Raw genomic sequence first — 18,362 nt, 5'->3', positions numbered from 1 at the left:
CCCCCCCCCCCCCCCCCCCCCCCCCCGCAGCCTGGTGATGGGTATTAAAGAGGGCACGTTCTGCATGGAGCACTGGGTGTTATATGCAAATAATGAATCATGGAACACTACATCAAAAACTAATGATGTAATGTATGGTGATTAACATAACATAAAGAAAAAAAAGAAAAAAGAAAAACCTCAAAAAAAAAAAAGAAAGAAAGAAAAGAAAAAATAATACTCCAGGAGAAGAAAATACCCACATATAAAAAATGAAACTATGCCAAATGGATCTGATCCTCATCTATCCTATCACACGGACCCTAATAAAAGAAATGAAGAAAAATACAGTTATTAAGTCTCTCAGGCCCCACAACAGCCAACTCTGCCTGGCTGACTTCTGTAGCCATGACTGGAGGTGCCATACCCAGTGGCTCACAGGTAGAGGAGCGGACTACCAGAAAATCAAAAGTGATTTTCTTAATCCCCAAATTAAAAGCACAACACTCTTTATCTTTGTCTAGAAGCCAGAGGGCATTAAGAGAAGAGACAGTGGTATCCCTACTTGTAGGTCACTGCCACATCCCAGCCACACCAACACCCCTGAGTTATAATGCTACGACTTGGACCCATCTGAAATATCCCTTTGATGCAAACTGTTTGCACAGGAAGAAAATCAGATAACGAAGATTAGCTAGAACAAAGATTAGCCTGGCCTGTTAGGAAAGTCATGCAGACATATACAACTTTCAGATAATACTCCATAGCACTTAAACCAGCAAAGATAAAAATTTAAAAAGCTGTGGGCAAACAAGCATTTATATATATATATATATATATATAGCTTTCAAAATCAAAAATCAAAATCTCTGCATCAGGCTCCCTGCTCAGCAGAGAGCCTCTGCTGCACACCCCCCCCCACCACCGCTTGTGTTCTCTCTCTCTCCATCAAATAAATAAAATCTTAAAAAAAAAAAAAATCATTTAAGCCTAGATGGTAGAATGCCAAAGGAAGAGACCTTTAGGATTAACATGTCCAACCCTCTCATTTGTCAGATGAAGAAGAAACTGGAACTCATATTGTCAACTGACACACAGACACTACAGAGCTAAGACACTCTGATAACAGGATCTGCTTTTCTAGATGCACTGAACATAATTCACAGAGGGTTTTCACATAGCCGTTATTTTCTTTGGCCCTCACCAAATCCAGATGTTTCCACAGATGAGAAAAGGAAGGCTCAAAGGGTTTGGACGATTTGCCTACATCATCTGGCTAGTAGCTCCAAATCCCAAGCCCCATACCCCTTTCACCAACCGGCACTGTTGCCCAAACCATTCCTGACAACCCAGGCAGTGGGTTCCCCAGCTTCAAGCGCACAGCCTGTCAAACACTAAGCACTCAAAAATTAGATGAGTGAATACCTCAAACTTGGAGAAAGCTAAGCAAATTGTGAATGATCAGCAGAATATGACAAATCTTTTAAAAAAGAAGATGTTGATAAGCTGAAATCCACATTAGATGAGAATACTGAACCTCACAGAAGAGAGCCACAAATATCCTAGACCTCAGAGACAGGCCTCCATCATTTTGGCCTCAATTACCCAGAGCTGCCTCACCTGATCACCCTACCGCCAATCACTTCCTATCTCTCCTCAGCAGGTCTCAGAAATCCGCAAGGCTCCCTACTGCCCACACCACCAAATCCAAACTTTGTACCCTGGCCTTCAAGGCCCGACCAGCTGACTGATTCCACCGTTTCCTGAATTACTCACTGACCCTGGCCTTTTCTGGACTCTTCCCCTCCACCCCACAGAACCCACAGAACCCCATTTCCTTTATGCGACCATATCTAGCCTTGGCTCCTCTTGGCTCCAGGTGAATACTGGTCCCTTACCCCACTTCCATCAATCCCAGGTAAAAAGGGCAACGGCTTTTTTTTTTCTTTTAATGAAAGTGGACTTACATGACATTCATTTGAACCTATGTGATAACCAAGTTCACCAGAAACAAGCACAATGAACAGGGAGCCCCATCGGCAGCAGCCTCTAATTTGGGTTTTCCAATACAGAAGCAGGAGTTGCCTTGCGCAACCTATCCAGTCCCTTTTCTGGCCTGAGGGGTCTTGAGTTCCTGGGGCTTTTCCTAAAATGGCCCACTGGAGGCAACCAGGTGAGTCTAGGGGCTGACGCCACACCTACCTGTCCTTCCCATCCAGACCCCACCCCAGATCTGTCCCAGGAGTCAGGACTCCAGCTTCATTATCAGGCAAGTCCCTTCTCTCAGGAACCCAGTTTTTTTCATATGTGAAAAGGGGAGAAGGGAGTAGCAAACCTGAAGAGAAAAATGACATAAGAATATCTTCCCAGTTATTAAAGGCTTTCCCATAAAGGTACCAAGAACATCCAAAACGCCTTGTGCTGGGATACTGCAAATTGTCACAATACATATATCTTGGCCATCCCCTAGGTTAGTGTGCAGACTTACCCCATTACAACACCCTGCTGTACGGAGGTCCCAGAGGTGCTGTAAGAAGTCAGCACCTGGTCAGGGGTATGTAGTTGTCGGCAATCTTCCACCAGAATGAACAGTGCTGCAAAGAACAATCTTGTATAAGCATGTATCATTGTTCTGCGATTACTTCTCATGATAGATTCCTGGAAGTGGACTTACTGGCTGAGAGGATGCATGCATTTTAAATTCTGATACTTACTAGTTGAAAAACTTCACATGGCAATTCTCATAGTCCACTGGTATTTAGGCTTTACCTGGGGAATGTTTACAATGTGCAATCCTGACACACTCCCAGCCTCCTTTTACATCCCAGCCCTTCCCCTCCCCCTCCAGGAAGTCTGGGAGGGGCTTCTGAAGCTGCTTTGTTATCCAGCTCCCAGGTGGCCCAGCTGTGAGAGGAGGGAGCTATTGACTTCTGTTTGCCCCGAGCACCTCACCTCGCACAAACCTCGGAAGCCCTGGCGCCGGGGCGGCAGAATTTGCAGGGAGGTCTCTGGGCTGTAGCCCAGGTCCCCAGTGGCTTCCCCCAAATGGCAGAGTCTGGCTCTCATGCACTGGACCACAATGCCTGGCACTGAGTGCTGGGGACAGTCATTATCTCCAGACTCAACTGGATGCACCCGTTTCCCCTTCCAGACCCCCCCCCTTCCTGAAGGTCCCTGCCCCACAAATATCTTTGAGCCTAGTGACCAGGACCCAGGAGTTTTACCTTTACCCTAAGACTCCCCAAGCCTCTCTTCTCTAAGACAGAGCACCACTTCCCCAAGAGATCATTTGGGGCCTCCACACTGGGCCTCAGTCTCCGCATCTGTGAAATGGTGGGCGTTGGGCAAGTGGCATTGACATTTTGGGTGCTGTGAGGAGGATAGTGTGGCCAACTGGGTTCTAAGCGGTTGCAGGGAAGTCTGGCTTCAATCGGGAGCCCAGGTGCACCCTCACGATCATTTAATCAGCATTCTGATTGGCTTAAGGCCTGTTTGGAAAAAACCTCGATTTTTATTTTCAGATTTCTCCACTGCTGAAGCGCAATTAGGACCAAAAGCCTTTTCAAGGGTGCTCAAGGGTCCTCGGTAGCTGGGCCCGGATGAGGCAGGCACCAGAGGCCCAGAAAAGGCCTCGGCCGGTTTTCGGCTGTGTGCTGCCGCGCTCTGGGGAACACAAAGTCTGGTGGGGAAGCCGAGGGGGGCTGGTCACCAGGTACTTCACATTGTGGCACAGAGCAAAGGGCAGGGACGAGAGTGCTGGCACGGCTGGCGAAGACCGAAGGAAACATTCCTGGAGTTGAGTGCGGTGAGCCTCCAGAGACGGGCTCTGGGCGTTTCCAGTCAGGTGGTCGGCCTCAGTGCGGTGAGGGCTGGGCTCCACTGGCGGGCCCACCTGGGCTGAACGACACTGGTTGGCTGGGTGACAAGAAGCAAGTCTAGAGCCTCTGCGGCTCGTGGCTAAACCTGGAGCGGGTATGTAACAGCACCAAGCCCATAACCCAAGGACTGGATGGGATGGTACACACCGAGGGCCCCGCTCCGCGTCGCTGTGTGATAACACTCCTCAAGCGCTGTTTTTACCTCTGGCCGCCACTTGTGTTCTAGACCCAGGAGCTGCGTGCTTTGGGGCTGTGTCCGAGGCAGCCTTCTACCCGACTCTAGCGGCCGTTGAGGGCAGAGGAGGCGTCGCATTCAGAACCCGGTCCTCACCAGCTGGGGTAAATCCCCGGGCTAACTGGGCCTCAGTTTCCTCTTGGTGCAATGGGAACCACCACACCGCCGGCGGGAGATCTGGTGGAGGGAGCGGTCTCACAAACGTTAGTCTGCATTATTTCTCCCCTCGGTAACGGCCCCCACTCCGGGCGTGGAGCACACAGTAGGCGCTCCGGAAACGCTCTCCGAGAGGAGGAACGGGCCACTTCCTGCCCCCAAGCGGACTCTCCCGAGTCTGGGTTCCCACCACTCCTCTTCGGAGGCCATGTGGCATTCCTGAGGGTGGGGGTGGGCGCAGGAAGAAGGTGCCCTCCCGGCCCCGCCCCCTCCGGGCGCGGTGGGCGGGACGAAGCCCCTGGCCGCCGTCGGCCCGCCCCGCGGGGGGTGGGCGTAGCTCGCCGCGCTCCGCACAAAGTTTGTTTTCTCCCTCCGGGCGGGTGGGGGAGGGCGAGGAAAGCGCGGGGGGGAGGAGAGGGGATCTGACGTCAGGCCGCGAGGTGCTTTCCAGCCGCGAGCTGTCAGGCCGAGTGTCAGGCCCGGCAGGTACGCGCCGCGCTCCCCCGGCGCCCCCCGCCCCCTGCCGGGACGCCCGGGACCGAGCCAGGGACCGCGTGGACGGAAAAGCCGCTCGGAAAAGTCAGTGAGAGGCGCAGGAGTGGGACAGAGGCGGGCGGGGGGCGCGCGGACAACTTGGAAAGTTTCTTTTTCTCGGCCGGGCGGGGGAGGGGGCGTCGTCCTGGCGCGTGCGATTGTGGGTGTGTGAGCTCTGGTGTTTGTGAGCCGCGACTGCTGGGGGCGGGCGAGGGCCGGTGGGGGGAATGTCCCACCGCCCCCCCAGTTGAAAGCTCTTTCGGGGCCCTTCTGGGGGGCCCATCTCCCTACGATCCTAGCCCGTGAGAGGGCCGCCCCTGCTCCGGGCCGGGGTGAGCGCGCGGGGGGCGGGTTTGTTTGGTTTAAAAAAGTGCACGTTGCTAACCGCCAGCAGCCTCACCCCCCCGCCGCCCCCCCCGCGGCCGAGCCGAGGAGGGGGCCGCCGAGAGTGACAGCTGCGGGTGGGGGCAGCGGGAAGGGCCCGGGGCTGGGGGGCTGGGGAGCCCGCGCGAGTTCCCCTTTCCTTTGGAACAAAGGAAAGTCTGTCTCGGAGGCATCTGTCACTCCCAGGCGGCCAAGGAAGCGGGGCGCGTGGGGCCGGCGACCTGAAGAAAGTTTGTGCGCGCCGGGACCCTCAGGCAGGCCGAGCGTGAGCCGAGCCTCCCGCGGGGGAAGCGCGCAGTCTCCGGGGTAGGGGGCGGCCAACATGGAGTCTGGGCGCAGGGCTTGGGGGGGGGCGGTGCGGAGGTGGGAGCCCAGCCCCCTCCCCTCCCCCTCCGGGCCGAGTTCGGAGCACAAAGCCGAGCGCGCAGGCTCGGCCAGCCCCGCGCCCCGAAGAGTCAGCCAGCGCCAAGCGGCGGGGGAAGGGGGTGGGAACCAAACTTTTTCCTGCCCCGGGACAGACACGTGAGTTTTCTTTCTTCCAGAGCCCCCGCCCCACCCGCGTTGCGGGCCGGCGGGAGAGCTGGGGCGCCGAGTCTGGCGCGGGGTAGGGGGCTGAGGGGTGCGGGCGCCCCGAGCGCAGGCCGATTCCCCGCCGCCCCGGGAGCCATGTGCTCCGACTAGGTCTGGGCCGCGGGGGAGGCTGCGCGCTTTGTGTGAACTGCTGGGAATGCACCGTGAGTGCGCGGCCCGGGGGAGTGTCGGGAGGAGCTGGGGGAGTTGTCAGAAAGTTCGTGCGGGACCGGCTGCAGGTCGGCGTCGTGGAGTGTGTAGCAGGGTGCACCGGGTGTCGTGTCGTGAGGGTGCTGCCACAGGCTAGTTGGGGTAAGAATTGATCGATGCTGTGATGACGTTTGGAGTTTCCTCAGTCTGAGAGATCGCGGGTGGGCGGGCCGGTTGGAGTTTGTGGGTAGGCGTATATCCAGGAATTGGGCTGGTTTCGTGGGTACCAGTTGTTCGTGCTAGACGTGGGATCTGTAAGCTGTGTGTGTGCTGTGTTTGTCGGTGAAAACCATGGTGGTTCCAGGAGCTAAGCGATGGGTTGGTGCCTGCTATCCGAGCACTGTTACAGAGTTGCCTGGTGGTGAGGGCGTGTGTCTGTCAGTCTGTCTGTGTCTGGGTGTGAGTGTGGGGTGTGTATGTGGGAAACCTCCCCCGTTGTAAGCTGGCTGGAGTGCAGGACACCATGGTGGAGAGAGGTGTGTGGAGGCTGAGGGGTCATCTCCATGGGCCACCTCAGGAACCCTGCAGCCTGGGACTTGGCTGGTAGCCAGGGTGGAGTTATACAGATAACCCTGAGTAAACTTCTCATAGCCTGCCAGGACTGCATCCCCGAGCCCAGATCCCAACTGCCCTGGCCAGCTAAGCCCCAGAAACCTGACCTCAGAAAGCAGCCTGTTGTTGGTGTTCTCTGAGGAGTGGCACCTCTAACCAAGGCCTGTCTCACCTCCAGGTGGCCTGGCTGGGAGGGTGAGACCCTTCCCTCGAAAGCCTGGCCCAGCCAGCCCAGATATCTGGGCTCAGGCCCAAGTCGAGGAAACAAAACCTGGGAGATGCCAGAGTCTGTTGGCCCAGCCTGCTGGGTAGCTGTTAAAAGGCTGAGGAGGGAGGAACCTTGAGATTCTGGCATTAGCTTGCCCTGGAACTTTTGGTTTTAAAATGTAAACCTCTTTTGCATGTGTGAACCAGAAGTTTGTCAGGGGGATGAGCAACTGAGTTGGGTTGTTTAGGGAAACCCCTTCCTTCGTTTGACAGGTGAAGAGGGGTCTCAAGCCCAGAAAGGAAAGAGCACACTTGCCAAAGTCACACAGCCAAGATGAGAGAACCAGAGCCCAGCCTTGCTCATTTATCTGGATTTTTGAGGAATTGATTCATGGACCAGGCCAGGGGCTAGATGACAAAAGAGAATGTCTGAGACAACCAGTAGGGATGACTCAACACTCTCTGCAGGGTAGTGGGTACAGTAAATGTTACACGGATTGCTGTAGGACCATGGTGATTAATAGACTTTCCAGACCTGGGAGGCAAGATGCAATAGAGTTTGGTGGGGCTGGGGGAAGTCGGTTGTTGGTGGTGGCAAACCTTGGTCCAGACCTTGTTTCCATACCCTGTCCAGCTTTATCAATAAAGCTGTTTTTTCATAACAGCTTTATTGAGATGTAGCTCACATATCATACAACTTACCCATTTAAAGCAAACAAACGAGTGGTTTTAGTATTTTCACAACTGCGTAACCACCACCACAGTCAATTTTAGAACATTTTTATCACCTCAAAAAGAAACTCCATACCCTTTAGCTGTCACCCTTCTATTCCCCTCCTCAGCCCATTCTAAATATTTCATTAAAATGGAATCATACGTGTTTTTTGTGACCTTCTTTTACTTAGCATATTTTCAAGGTTCATCCACAGTGTAGCATGGATCAGGACTTAGCTTCTTTTTATGGCCAAATAATATTCTACCATATGGATGGACTACATTTTGTTTATCCATTCCTCCACTGATGGACACTTGGGTTGTTTCCACCTTTTGGCTATTATGAATCATGTCTCTATAAACATTTGTGTTCAAGGTTTTGTGTGAACACACGTTTTCATTTCTCTTTGGTAGATGTCTAGGAGTGAAATTACTGGGTCACATGCTAACTGTCTAAGTTAGGTGGCTTTCTCTCTGGGCCTTGATTTTCTCATCTATAAAATGATGGTAACAGTAGTATCTGTCTTACAAGGACTTTGTGAGGATCAAGTGAGATAGGAAGTGTGAAGTGCTCAGTACAGAGCATGGAAAACAGACCCCAGTGGTAGCTGTGGTTCTAGCCTGGTACTGCTTATTAATGAGCTGCCATTTATGTCAGTAGTCCTCTACTGACTGGCTGCATAAAATGAAGGCATCTCAGACCCTTCCCTTCTGGGTTGCCCAGGCTAAGCTATGACCTGAGACTTCGATTTGCTCTTCCTCCATTGTGGTGTCCCAGGCTCTAATAATGGTGTGTTTGGAGACAGGGAAAGGGTGAGAGGCAGTGCGTGGTAATAATGTCCCCATCCCCTTTGTCACTTGTCCCAGGCTTGCCCAAGGTCCAGCCTAGCCCCTAGACACCATGTCAGACAGTGACCTGGGTGAGGAGGAAGGCATCCTCTCCCTCGCAGGCAAGCGGAAGCGCCGAGGCAACCTGCCCAAGGAATCGGTGAAGATCCTCCGGGACTGGCTGTACGTACACCGCTACAACGCCTACCCCTCGGAGCAGGAGAAGCTGAGCCTTTCCGGACAGACCAACCTGTCAGTGCTGCAGGTAAGGAGCAGGTAGCAGGAGACCTGGCTTCTAGGCCTCTCTAAGCCCTGTCCCTGATACACCGTGTGGCCACGTGAGAATGGCCACTCTCCCTGCCTCAAGGGAAGACAACGACGTGAGGTCACTGCAGCTAGATGTGGGAGACTTCTGAAGAGGCAAGGCACCATTATTAACGTCTTGGTGTCGTTAACCATGGAGGCCATGGGAAGGCGAGAAGGCATCGAGTGTTTGGAATTCAGCCCCCAGCCCCAGAGCAGTGTTGGGATAGTGACTTGGTTGCAGAAGGGCAGCTGGTGGTCTGCAATGTAGTTAGAAAAATGAGTTGGGATCATGGCCAAGGAAAGGGCAGAATTCAGAGGTTCTGGGTTCAAAACCCAGTTCTGCAACATAGGAGCAATGGTCTACATCTTGATTTCTCCACCTGTAAAGTGGGGGGTTCGAATCCTCCCCTGCCTGACTGAATTGTTGTTAAGGAGCAGTTTCTGAACTGGATGTGAAAGTGTTTGGGGGCACCTGGCTGGCTCAGCCAGTGGAGCATGTGACTCTTGATCTTGGGGTTGTGAATTCGCATCCTATATTGGGTGTAGAGATTACTTAAAAATAAAATCTTAAAAAAAAAAAGAAAAGAAAAGATGGAGTGCCTGGGTGGCTCAGTTGGTTGAGCGTCTGATTCTTCATTTAGGCTCAGGTCATGATCTCAGGATCCTGGGATCGAGCCCCACATCAGGCTCCGCGCTCAGCATGGAGTCTGCTTGTCCCTCTCCCTCCTCTGTCCCATGCCCACACTCCCACCCCCGCACTCTCTCTAAAAATAGATAAATAAAATATTTTTTTAAAAGAAAGAAAGGAAAGTGCTTTGTAAACCATGCACGTGAGCATACCTGAAGATCTCTTGTCCACTTTTTGTCAGAGCACAAGGTATTATCTCCTTTGAACTGCCCCAACTGCTGACCTATAGGTGTTTTGTTCTGTTTTCATGGTGCTAGGCAGGACACCCTAGACTACCAATGACTTGCCTCCAATTTGGCTCTCATCTACCTGGGAGACACAGAGCAGGCCCCCAGCCTAGCGAAGGCCTATTCCCTGCCCCACGAGCCCCCAGTGCTCCCTTCATGAGCCGGCTAAGCCTCTACCCCAAGCCCCTCTGCTACCGGTTCCAGCTCTGTCTTTTCCTAGCCTTTAATAGATTCCTTATTTCAGTCTATGGTGCTAACTCTCCCTCATTCCCTTACCCCACTCGGAACCTCCCTTGTCTTCCCAGCTCCCATCCCTCTTCCACGATGCCTCCACGCTGAGTATTCAGCCCTCAGAACTCCTCTCACCTGACTTTATACTTGCTGGGCAGTGGTTAATGGGAGTCTTGTCTGCGAGAAAGGCTCCAGAGTTACAGAACCTGACTCAGATCCCATCTTCTCCACAAGAAGAAGCCTGGACATTGGCCAGGTCCAGTGCCTCTCCCTGAGCCTTGTGTTTCCTCCTCTGAAAAAAGGAGATGATTGTGGTACTTTCATAGTATGTAAGGAGGAGGGATAGAGAAGAAAGATTCAAGGCTCACGGCAAGGTGAGCACAGAGTGGGTGTTTCTGCTCTTGTCATCCTCATCTCTCCTAGATCAGAGGTCTTGGACTGACCTCGGGTGTCTAGCAGTGTCTAGCATCTCACAGTGTACCAAGCACTCCCAGCTAGAGTTGAGGTCCCAGAGAGGAACCAGACACATTCCTACCCTCAAGGTGTGTAGTCCAGGATGGGAAAGCGGAGAAGACCTCGCCATTAGCGTTTGTAAAAAGTAATCACTTGCTGGGACAGAAGGCAGCAGAGACCCAGGCAGGGTTTCCAAGCCAGCCTGGAGCCTCAACAGGCCTCCCAGAAGAGGTGGACTTGAACTCCTAAGATGCAGAACAACACAAGCCAAAGGCTTAAGCCTGAGAACCAGGATCATCTAGATGGGCTCTTTGCTGGTCTTCTGCCTCCAGCCTTTTTCCCTCAAGTCCATTCTATCCTCTCGCTTTTTTTTTTTTTTTAATGGGCTTTATTAAGCAGTTCATGAATTGGACAGCATGCCATCTAACTCTGCTCCCTCAGTCCATTCTCTTGAACACAAAAGTACAAATCTGATGGTGTTACACACTCCATGGACCCCACTGTCCTCTGCATAGAGTCCAAACTCAGGAGCTTACCAGCCTCATCTCTCAGTTCTTCCTGTCCCCGAGTCTTGTGACCCTTCGGACCTTCTCTCTGGGCTTCTTCCTGACTTTTCTGAACCTGGCTCACTCCATGTAAGCATTTCCTCATGAGAGCATTCTTGGACTAGGTCTGAGGCCACTACTCTGTGTTCCTGGTGCACCTCCTACCTGTGCTGCCACACTGTATTGAAATTGCTTTTTGTCAGGGAACTGCTTCTTAGAACTGAGCGATGTGCCGGTTTCTCTTAAGTTATTTTTTATGGGCCCGCCTCCCCTCCAACATGCTGACTTGAAATATTTTTATGATCACGTCACTTAAGCACATATAAACATAAAACTGGGTTAAAAAAACAACAACTTCTTGCTTTTGCTCTTATAAACTGTAAAATAACCAGTTTTCCAAAGTAAATGTAAAATCAATGAGATTCCATCTAACTGCATTAATATAAAATGGTGGATGGGGATGATGCTTTGCTGACTGGGCTGTGCCGTGCAGTATTGACAAAGACACTGACTCTGGAGTTGAGCAAGTCTGGATTGCCAGAGGCCACTGTGCTCCTCCTCAAGATCAGAATGGAAACATAAAGCTCAAACATTCTTCTGAGAACTAGTGGATCTCTAGGGTGATGGATCTCTAGGGTGATATATCCCAATTCCACTTAGAGAAATGTTGGTCTGGAGCAAGGATTTGTTGCTAGAGACTTCTGAGGAAGGGCCAGCTGGATCCTGGCCTGCCCTGATGGGAAGGGTTCTGGTGTTGGCCACCCTGCTCTAGAGTCATGCTGAGAGCTAACGAGCAGTGGTGACCATGTGGCCCTGGGTGGAAACTATACCATGAATCCCACATGGCCTCCCAACCATCTACCTCTGCTTGGAGGTCTCACAGGCACCTCAGATTTCTCAGTTGGTAATGGATAACTTCTCCAAGCTGGCTCCTTCCCTTTCGAAGGGGTGCCCCTTGATTGCCCTTTCTCAGCTCATTTGATCAGTCACCAATTCCTATGCATTCACCCCTTAAATATTTCTGGAATGTGGCTTTCCTACCCTGGTCCAGCCTATCATTGTCTTACCACTTGTTACTCCACTATTAAAAACCCTTCAATGATTCCTGCCAACCTAATGACAGTATCACGTGTCCCTATCTGCATACTGGGCCTCATCCCTGCCCCGTCCCCCATACTCAGGCCACACTAATCAGTACCCCAGACCACTTCGTTCCCACTCCTGACCAGGGAGACCCTCCACCCTCAGAGGAACTGTGCGCTCTCACAGTACCAGGTCTGGGTCAGCATTTGGACAATGGACTGTAGCTGCTTTTTAGAACACACTAAACTCCAGAAGCCGAGGTTTACTTATCACTATATGCCAAGTGTTTAGCTCAATGCCTGGTATCTGGTAGGTGCTCAGTAAATAATTGTTGAATTGATATAAAATGAGGAAGTGTGGGAAATGTCAACAGGCAGGACCTCTAAAGAAATGCAGTAGCTCCTCAGTCTGGAAAAATTGGCCTAAGTCCCTGGAGGCAGCTTTCTTTCCTGTAATTTTTAAAATTTCACTGTTTATTAAGAACTTTGCAAATATCCACAAAAGAGAATATTATAATGCACTCCTGGAACCAATCACCTGGCTTCATCATGCATCAGCATTTTGCCAAGCTTGTTTTCTCTCTCCCTGGGGACAGCTCTTTTGATTGTCTCCTTTAACTGGCCCAAGAGCAATCTCATTAGCAAGTCAATGAGTCATTTAACTAACTGGTTTGCTGGTACTCGCCTGGGGCTAGGCAGTCGGGAGGGTAAGACCAAAAAAAGTCATTTGTGAAGGGTTTTCACAGGTCCCTGTGACACCCTTTGAGCCCACTTTATTGCTGTGGTTTTTAACTGTTCTCAAGGGCTGGCTGCCTGTTGGGGAGGGAAGGTAAGCGTGGCAGGGAGGGTTCGGGCCCCATTCTTTCACTCTCATACTGATTGGGGGTATGCGCTGTGCCAGGCCCAGAGCTATGTGCTGGAAACACAGCGGTAGAGCAGGCACTATCCCTGCCTTCTGGGTAGCGTCCTGTAGGGAGGGAAGACGATGTTTAATGGACTAAGAATTCAACGTAGTTAATTACCAGTGTGGTGTCACCTGAGCTCCCCATTCCTTCAAGTCCTTTAGGGCTCCATTCAAATGCAGTTACCTGAGAGAAGACTCTCCCAAAGCGGGACGGGGGTGGGGGTGAGCGGGTTAAACCATTGGTTCCTAAGTCTGAGCAGCAGAACTCTTGAGCTTGTTTAAAAACACACATTCCTGACTCCACCCCACCCCACTCCCACTGGATCTATAGAGCAGATGGGAGAGTTTTTTGGGTTTTTTTTTTTAAGATTTTTTATTTGTACGCAATCACACCCAACACCGGGCTCGAACCCACAACCCTGAGATCAAGAGTTGCACGCTCCACTGACATCCAGCCAAGCACCCACAAGAGATAACTATTTTTTTAAGTCACCGTCAAGGTGATTCTAATACAGCCAGTTGCTTTTGAGAGCACCTGGGTATGGGTGGTCACAACACAAGTGGAGGTCCAGTGATGTTTGGGAAAGGTCTTTCCGTGCCTTCACTTCGCTCCCTTCTTTCGCTTCCGTCTTTCACAGCTGAAAAGACATTAAAATTAAAGCACGTGTGGGTCAGCCTTCTTCAGAGGCCCTGCTCTGATCCTCCTGGCCTTCATCAGCTTCCTGGTGCCCCTCCCACGCCCGTTTGCCACAGCAGTTCCTCCCACATTCTTCATCTCAGCCACTGATAAAAAGTACTGGCCGGACAGCAACCTCTCACATAGGGCCATTTTGGGGTAGAGACAGGCTTTCAGGCACCCAGCCTGTGTTGTGCCGTATCAGTCACAGAATTCACCTTGGCATTCTCCCCACCACCTCCCCAAGGACCTTGAGTGGGGCAGATCACGTGCCCTTTTCCTGACTCGGACATGGGGCGGGCAGCTGAAGGGGCTACAGAAATTCCTGACCGCCTGATACCACAGTTGGCCCTAGTGGCGCACGCAGGCCTCCCGCCCTTGCCTGGCCCCCCTCAGCTGTGCATTTCTAGCGGACGAGAAGACAAAACAGACAGTAGGCTGCCAGATTTTCTGTGGACCAGGGTGAGCATGTGGGAGAATGTATGTGTTGGGGGGGGCGGTGCTTTTCTGCTCTGCTCTTCCCAGAATTCTAAGCCAAGATGGGAGGCGCAGCTAGGGGCTAGATGCCCACACAGCTGCTAATAAATGCCTAGGCTCCCCTCCCCAAGCCTGCTTTCTCAACAGAAATTCTCATCCCTACTTCACTCGAACCAGGTCACTGTGACCTGTTTTCCCTGCGCACAGAGCTAAGGTGAGCAGGCGCAGTGTTCCCTGGTAGCACAGGTAGCTGGTGAGGCAGCTGCAGGATGCAGGAGTGGAAGCATCCGAGCGAGCAGAAAAGGCTTCAGTCTTTTCTCTTCACCTGGCAGTGGGGGTTGCCTGGGACAGAGCCCAGCCTTTGAACTGGTGACCTTGAGCAAGTTACTGAGTTCTCTGATCAGGGCCTCTGTTTCATCACCGGTTCAAATAAAGTGATCATCACAGTGCCTGTCTCATAAGTTGTTGAAGATTAAATGAGTAATTAGATGGGAAGTGTTCAGAACAGCACCTGGTATGTTTTGTGTTCCACAAGGATTCACTTTTAGGATATGGTCATGATTATTCGGTTGTCAGTTCCACCTGTTTGCTAAGACACAGCAAAGCACAGAACAGCAGTTAGGGGCCCTCAAGCCAGGAGACCTGGGTTTGGATCCCAGCTCTACACTCGGAGCCTGTGTGACTTTGGGAACGTTCTTTCATCCTTTAAGAGTTCAGTTCCCTCCTTAGTACTTTGGGGACACTGCTCACAACCTTTCAGGCTTGTATACAGATGAAACAAAATGCAAGTGAGGTGGCTGGCATAGTACTTAGTATCAGAGGTGTTGAGTCCCTTTCCTTTGCCTCACCCAGCTGTTCAGCCCTACCTCTCTCTGGGACTCTCCTGCAACCTTAGCCAGTATTCAGCTCAGCCAGTGTCTGCTGATGCCTGCTGGTGTGTGTGTGTGTGGTTGTACTGGAAAGACCCTAGAGATGAAGAGGAATAAACGAGAACCCCTGGAATGGAGAGGAAGAGAAGCCACAAGAAGGCTCTGGCTCTGCCCTGAACAGGAGCTTTCACAGCCTGCTGAGCTAGGAGCCAGGACAACTCCAGGCACCAGCTCCTGCCATAGGTAGCTGTCCCTTTGGCTAGATAGAGACAGACTCCATAGAAAGATGGCACCCAAGGGCTTGCCCTGGGAATGGGCCAAGAGAGGTGATAAGCAGGGGTAGAAACTGGTACAGGAGCCCTAAGGAGAGCTGGGCCTTGATCCATTCAGCAAACAGTAGAGGAACATTAGGCATTACTGCAGCCCACACAGTTCCCAATATCCCATCACATAGGAGGTGAGGGGGAGAGGGCTGCTGTCTTTGCCCTCTGCAGCAGCTGGTGCATGCTCTGTAAGTATCTGTTGGTAAACAGGGAGAAGAGAGAGGGACAGGAGACGGACCTACAGTGTGCAAGGTATGAAGGTCCAACAAACCACTGTTTAGGCCCTTTAGTGGTTTGCCGTGGTGTTCTGGCCTAAGTGGGATCAGCCCTGCCTGCTGTCAGTTCTACCCTGAGTCCACAAAGACTAGATTGGGTCTTCCCATTATTGTCCCCACCACTGGTTGTAATTTTATACTCATTTGTAGGATTTAACTCTCTCTTCCCAACATGAACTTGTCTGAAGGGTGGGATCATGTCTGTGTTGTTTACTGCTGTGTTTCTGGGGCCAGGAACATAGGTGCTTCGTAGCTGGTTTTGACTGAGTGAACTGATCACGGCCTCTTCTGTGCATTCCAGATATGTAACTGGTTCATCAATGCCCGGCGGCGCCTTCTCCCAGACATGCTTCGGAAGGATGGCAAAGACCCCAATCAGTTCACCATCTCCCGCCGCGGGGGTAAGGCCTCAGATGTGGCCCTCCCCCGAGGCAGCAGCCCCTCGGTGCTGGCTGTGTCTGTACCAGCCCCCACCAGCGTGCTCTCCTTGTCTGTGTGCTCCATGCCACTCCACTCAGGCCAGGGGGAAAAGCCAGCGGCCCCCTTCCCACAAGGGGAGCCAGAGCCTCCGAAGCCCTTGGTGACCCCTGGCAACACACTCACCCTCCTGACCAGAGCTGAAGCTGGAAGCCCCACAGGTGGACTCTTCAACACGCCACCGCCCACACCCCCAGAGCAGGACAAGGAAGACTTCAGTAGCTTCCAGCTGCTGGTGGAGGTGGCGCTACAGAGGGCTGCTGAGATGGAGCTTCAGAAGCAGCAGGACCCATCACCCCCCTTACTGCACACTCCTATCCCCTTAGTCTCCGAAAACCCCAAGTAGGCATCTGCCAAGAAGGGTGCTCGAGGCTCGAGCCAGCTGTCCGGGGTCTCTGTTTTGGTTCCTTTTCATACAGAGGGCTTTCTTTGGATCACTGCCAAACATCGGGGTCATCTCCTCTGTCCAGAGGTCTTCAGCAGGAAGATGCCAGCTGGTATCACTGCACTGTGACGGGGACCTCTCTGCTAACTGCCGTTTCTCCAGGCCTCCTCAGTGATGAGATTGAGATCGGAGATAGGCATGGTGCTGCTGCTGCTTCTCCAGAGGATTCCGAGGACACCTTTCTTCCAGCCTGCTTTCCTAGGCTGGGCACAGGAAACCTGCCACATTCAGACCTATGCCCCACAGCTGGGCCTCTTTTCGTTAAGCCAAGTGTGGACAGTCCCAAGTTCGTAAGTGTGAACAAAAGACAAGAGGAACCCAGCAGATGTAACAGAACTGACTCCAGTTGAATGTTTAGGTTTTCACTAAACTGTTTATTTTTCCCTTTTTGCTGGGGTTTGCATTAATGGGAGTAGTTAGCCCAGGTGTGGGGAGTGAGAGTGTGTTGCGTGAGGGAATCTGATGAACTGGGAATTCTGCACCACTGCAACTGATGAGTGTTTTACAAGGAAGGAGTATTTTCATTTTAGGGACCATCTAAATCTCTGCAAAATTCCAAATGGTGGTTTTATTCTTGGTTTGATTTACAAAAAAAAAAAACCTTTTTGGGGTTTGGCTTTTCTGCATCAGGCACAGAAGGGAACAAAGCCTTCTTAAGAATAGAAAGGGTCCAACACAGAATCTGACCAAACCTTCTAAGCGCAGAGCAGAGAAGGATAAAACCAGAGAGGTGGTTTTTGGTTTGTTCGTTTTTTTTGTTTTGTTTTTTTAATTTTTGTTTTTACTATGTTTTGGGGGACAGGGGAAGTTAAGTTAGACCAAGGAAGTGGGTTATTTGGTTTTGGTTTTTTTTTTCCTCTCTTTAATGTTTTCCCCTCTTTATCCTTGAAAGCTTGGCCCTGCAGCCTGAGTTTTGAATTCCTTTAAGAACTTGGATTAGTGGGATCAGAATGTCAAAAGCTGCCAGTAGCTCCTACTTGGAGAGAAGTGAGCCACCTACTGGTCAGGAAGCCCTTGTAGCTGACTCAAATGGGCAGTTTTTCCCACGATGGTGGCAAGAACCTATTCCTGGAAGAAGCAGGGAATGTGCCCCCGGCTGCTGAGGAGCTGCCTTCTACGGAGGCTGGGGCTGGAAGTCGGTTAGGAAGCCTGTTCGCTGTGTCTTTGTGTTGCACCTTTCTCTAAATTGGAGTTGCAGAGGCCTCTGCCCTGAACTTCACAGTGAAATAGATCACAGTTGGTCTTACTCTTCTCCCTCCTCCCCATTTTTTATTTTGCTGTTTCATTGCTGACAGCATTCGACAGCAATACACCCCATCTTTATATATCCTAAGAAACACTAATCCTAGGTTACTATTAGCCAAAATATTTTTGTTCTGAAAGCATTGTTACTGGGCCAAAAGACAGGTCAGGAGCCCCCTGCCTGTAGTTTCCTGAAGTTGCCAAGTAAGGCAGAAGGGGGAGATTCCTGGCACAAGGGGGAGATTCCTGGAGGTTGACTGACATGGGTGGGCCTGGCCGGGAGAAAGGCAGCAATGTGTGTTCTGTCCTTTCTGGGATGATCCCTGAAGACTTCAGGGAGGCTACCTGACTTCTCAGTGGCTTGGCCTACCCACTGTTGTGGGAATAGGGATTAGCTTTTTAAGGAATGGGAGCTTTGCTCTCTGTGAGTGGGCAAGTTTCCTAGGCTCTCTCTTTTGCCACCCCGCCCATCCTTGCATGTCCCAGGGGGATCAGGGATCCTCACCCTCCTGAGGCCCAGCTGGGGAAGAAAGAACATAGCAGCTTCAAGATTAGTTGAAGTTGCTGTTTGCCCAGCCTGTTCCACCCCACCCATGTCTGTGAGCCCAGGTCTGGTATGACTGTTGGAAGAGGTGGTGAGGGGTGAGGAGCCATGCTGCTGAATTCTGGTTGGCATTCCCCCTCTTGTGCAAGATGGGGAGGCTGGGGGTGGTACAGCCTCCACTTGGTTTGGTTGTGAGATAAACCTGGAGGAGAAGCACAGTTATCCCGTTGAATTATTTGAGCAAAAAAACTACTGTAAATAACTTTTGTTTTTGTCTTTCGTCAAATAAAGTTGTTTTTGGTTTTTGTTTTGTTTTGTTTTTTAAAGCAGAAACAGATTGACCCACAGTGA

The 18,362-nt window shown here is 51.5% G+C and overlaps 1 protein-coding gene and 1 long non-coding RNA gene across 8 annotated transcripts in view; one reads left to right on the top strand and one right to left on the bottom strand.

Moving 5' to 3' along the window:
• Window positions 1-18,362, bottom strand: part of LOC102733102 (uncharacterized) — a 118,244-nt gene that overhangs the window by 85,788 nt on the left and 14,094 nt on the right. For 2 of the 3 annotated variants that reach the window (XR_014149104.1, XR_014149105.1), the window contains exon 3: window positions 2,468-2,573. This is a non-coding gene — a long non-coding RNA (uncharacterized LOC102733102). Of the gene's footprint in view, window positions 1-2,467; window positions 2,574-12,100; window positions 13,322-18,362 lie in introns of those variants that run through there. The other variant, XR_434586.3, reaches the window with a different exon arrangement.
• Window positions 4,587-18,316, top strand: TGIF2 (TGFB induced factor homeobox 2). Of its 5 annotated transcripts, none has more exons than XM_031038239.2 (3): window positions 4,587-4,605; window positions 8,287-8,512; window positions 15,605-18,316. In XM_031038239.2, exons 2-3 carry the CDS (start codon window positions 8,321-8,323, stop codon window positions 16,124-16,126), a joined length of 714 nt encoding a protein of 237 aa, XP_030894099.1. In that variant the 5' UTR covers window positions 4,587-4,605; window positions 8,287-8,320; the 3' UTR covers window positions 16,127-18,316. The 5 variants fall into 5 exon arrangements, with proteins under 5 accessions (XP_030894099.1, XP_006742596.1, XP_030894097.1 ...); XM_006742533.3 differs by lacking the exon at window positions 4,587-4,605 and adding an exon at window positions 4,657-4,827; XM_031038237.2 differs by lacking the exon at window positions 4,587-4,605 and adding an exon at window positions 4,663-4,734.

This window comes from Leptonychotes weddellii, chromosome 10, assembly GCF_054177405.1.
Source record: "Leptonychotes weddellii isolate Sample4059 chromosome 10, ASM5417740v2, whole genome shotgun sequence".
Classification (NCBI taxonomy): domain Eukaryota; kingdom Metazoa; phylum Chordata; class Mammalia; order Carnivora; family Phocidae; genus Leptonychotes; species Leptonychotes weddellii.
Note: the sequence above shows the minus strand (reverse complement) of the source record. Positions and strands in the feature narration are given on the sequence as shown.

Excerpts from the sequence above, each read along its gene's own strand:
- TGIF2 (XM_031038239.2), top strand. The coding sequence starts at position 8,321 with ATGTCAGACAGTGACCTGGGTGAGGAGGAAGGCATCCTCTCCCTCGCA. Across the intron at positions 8,513-15,604 it reads CCAACCTGTCAGTGCTGCAG|ATATGTAACTGGTTCATCAA; the intron begins GTAAGGAGCAGG and ends TGTGCATTCCAG.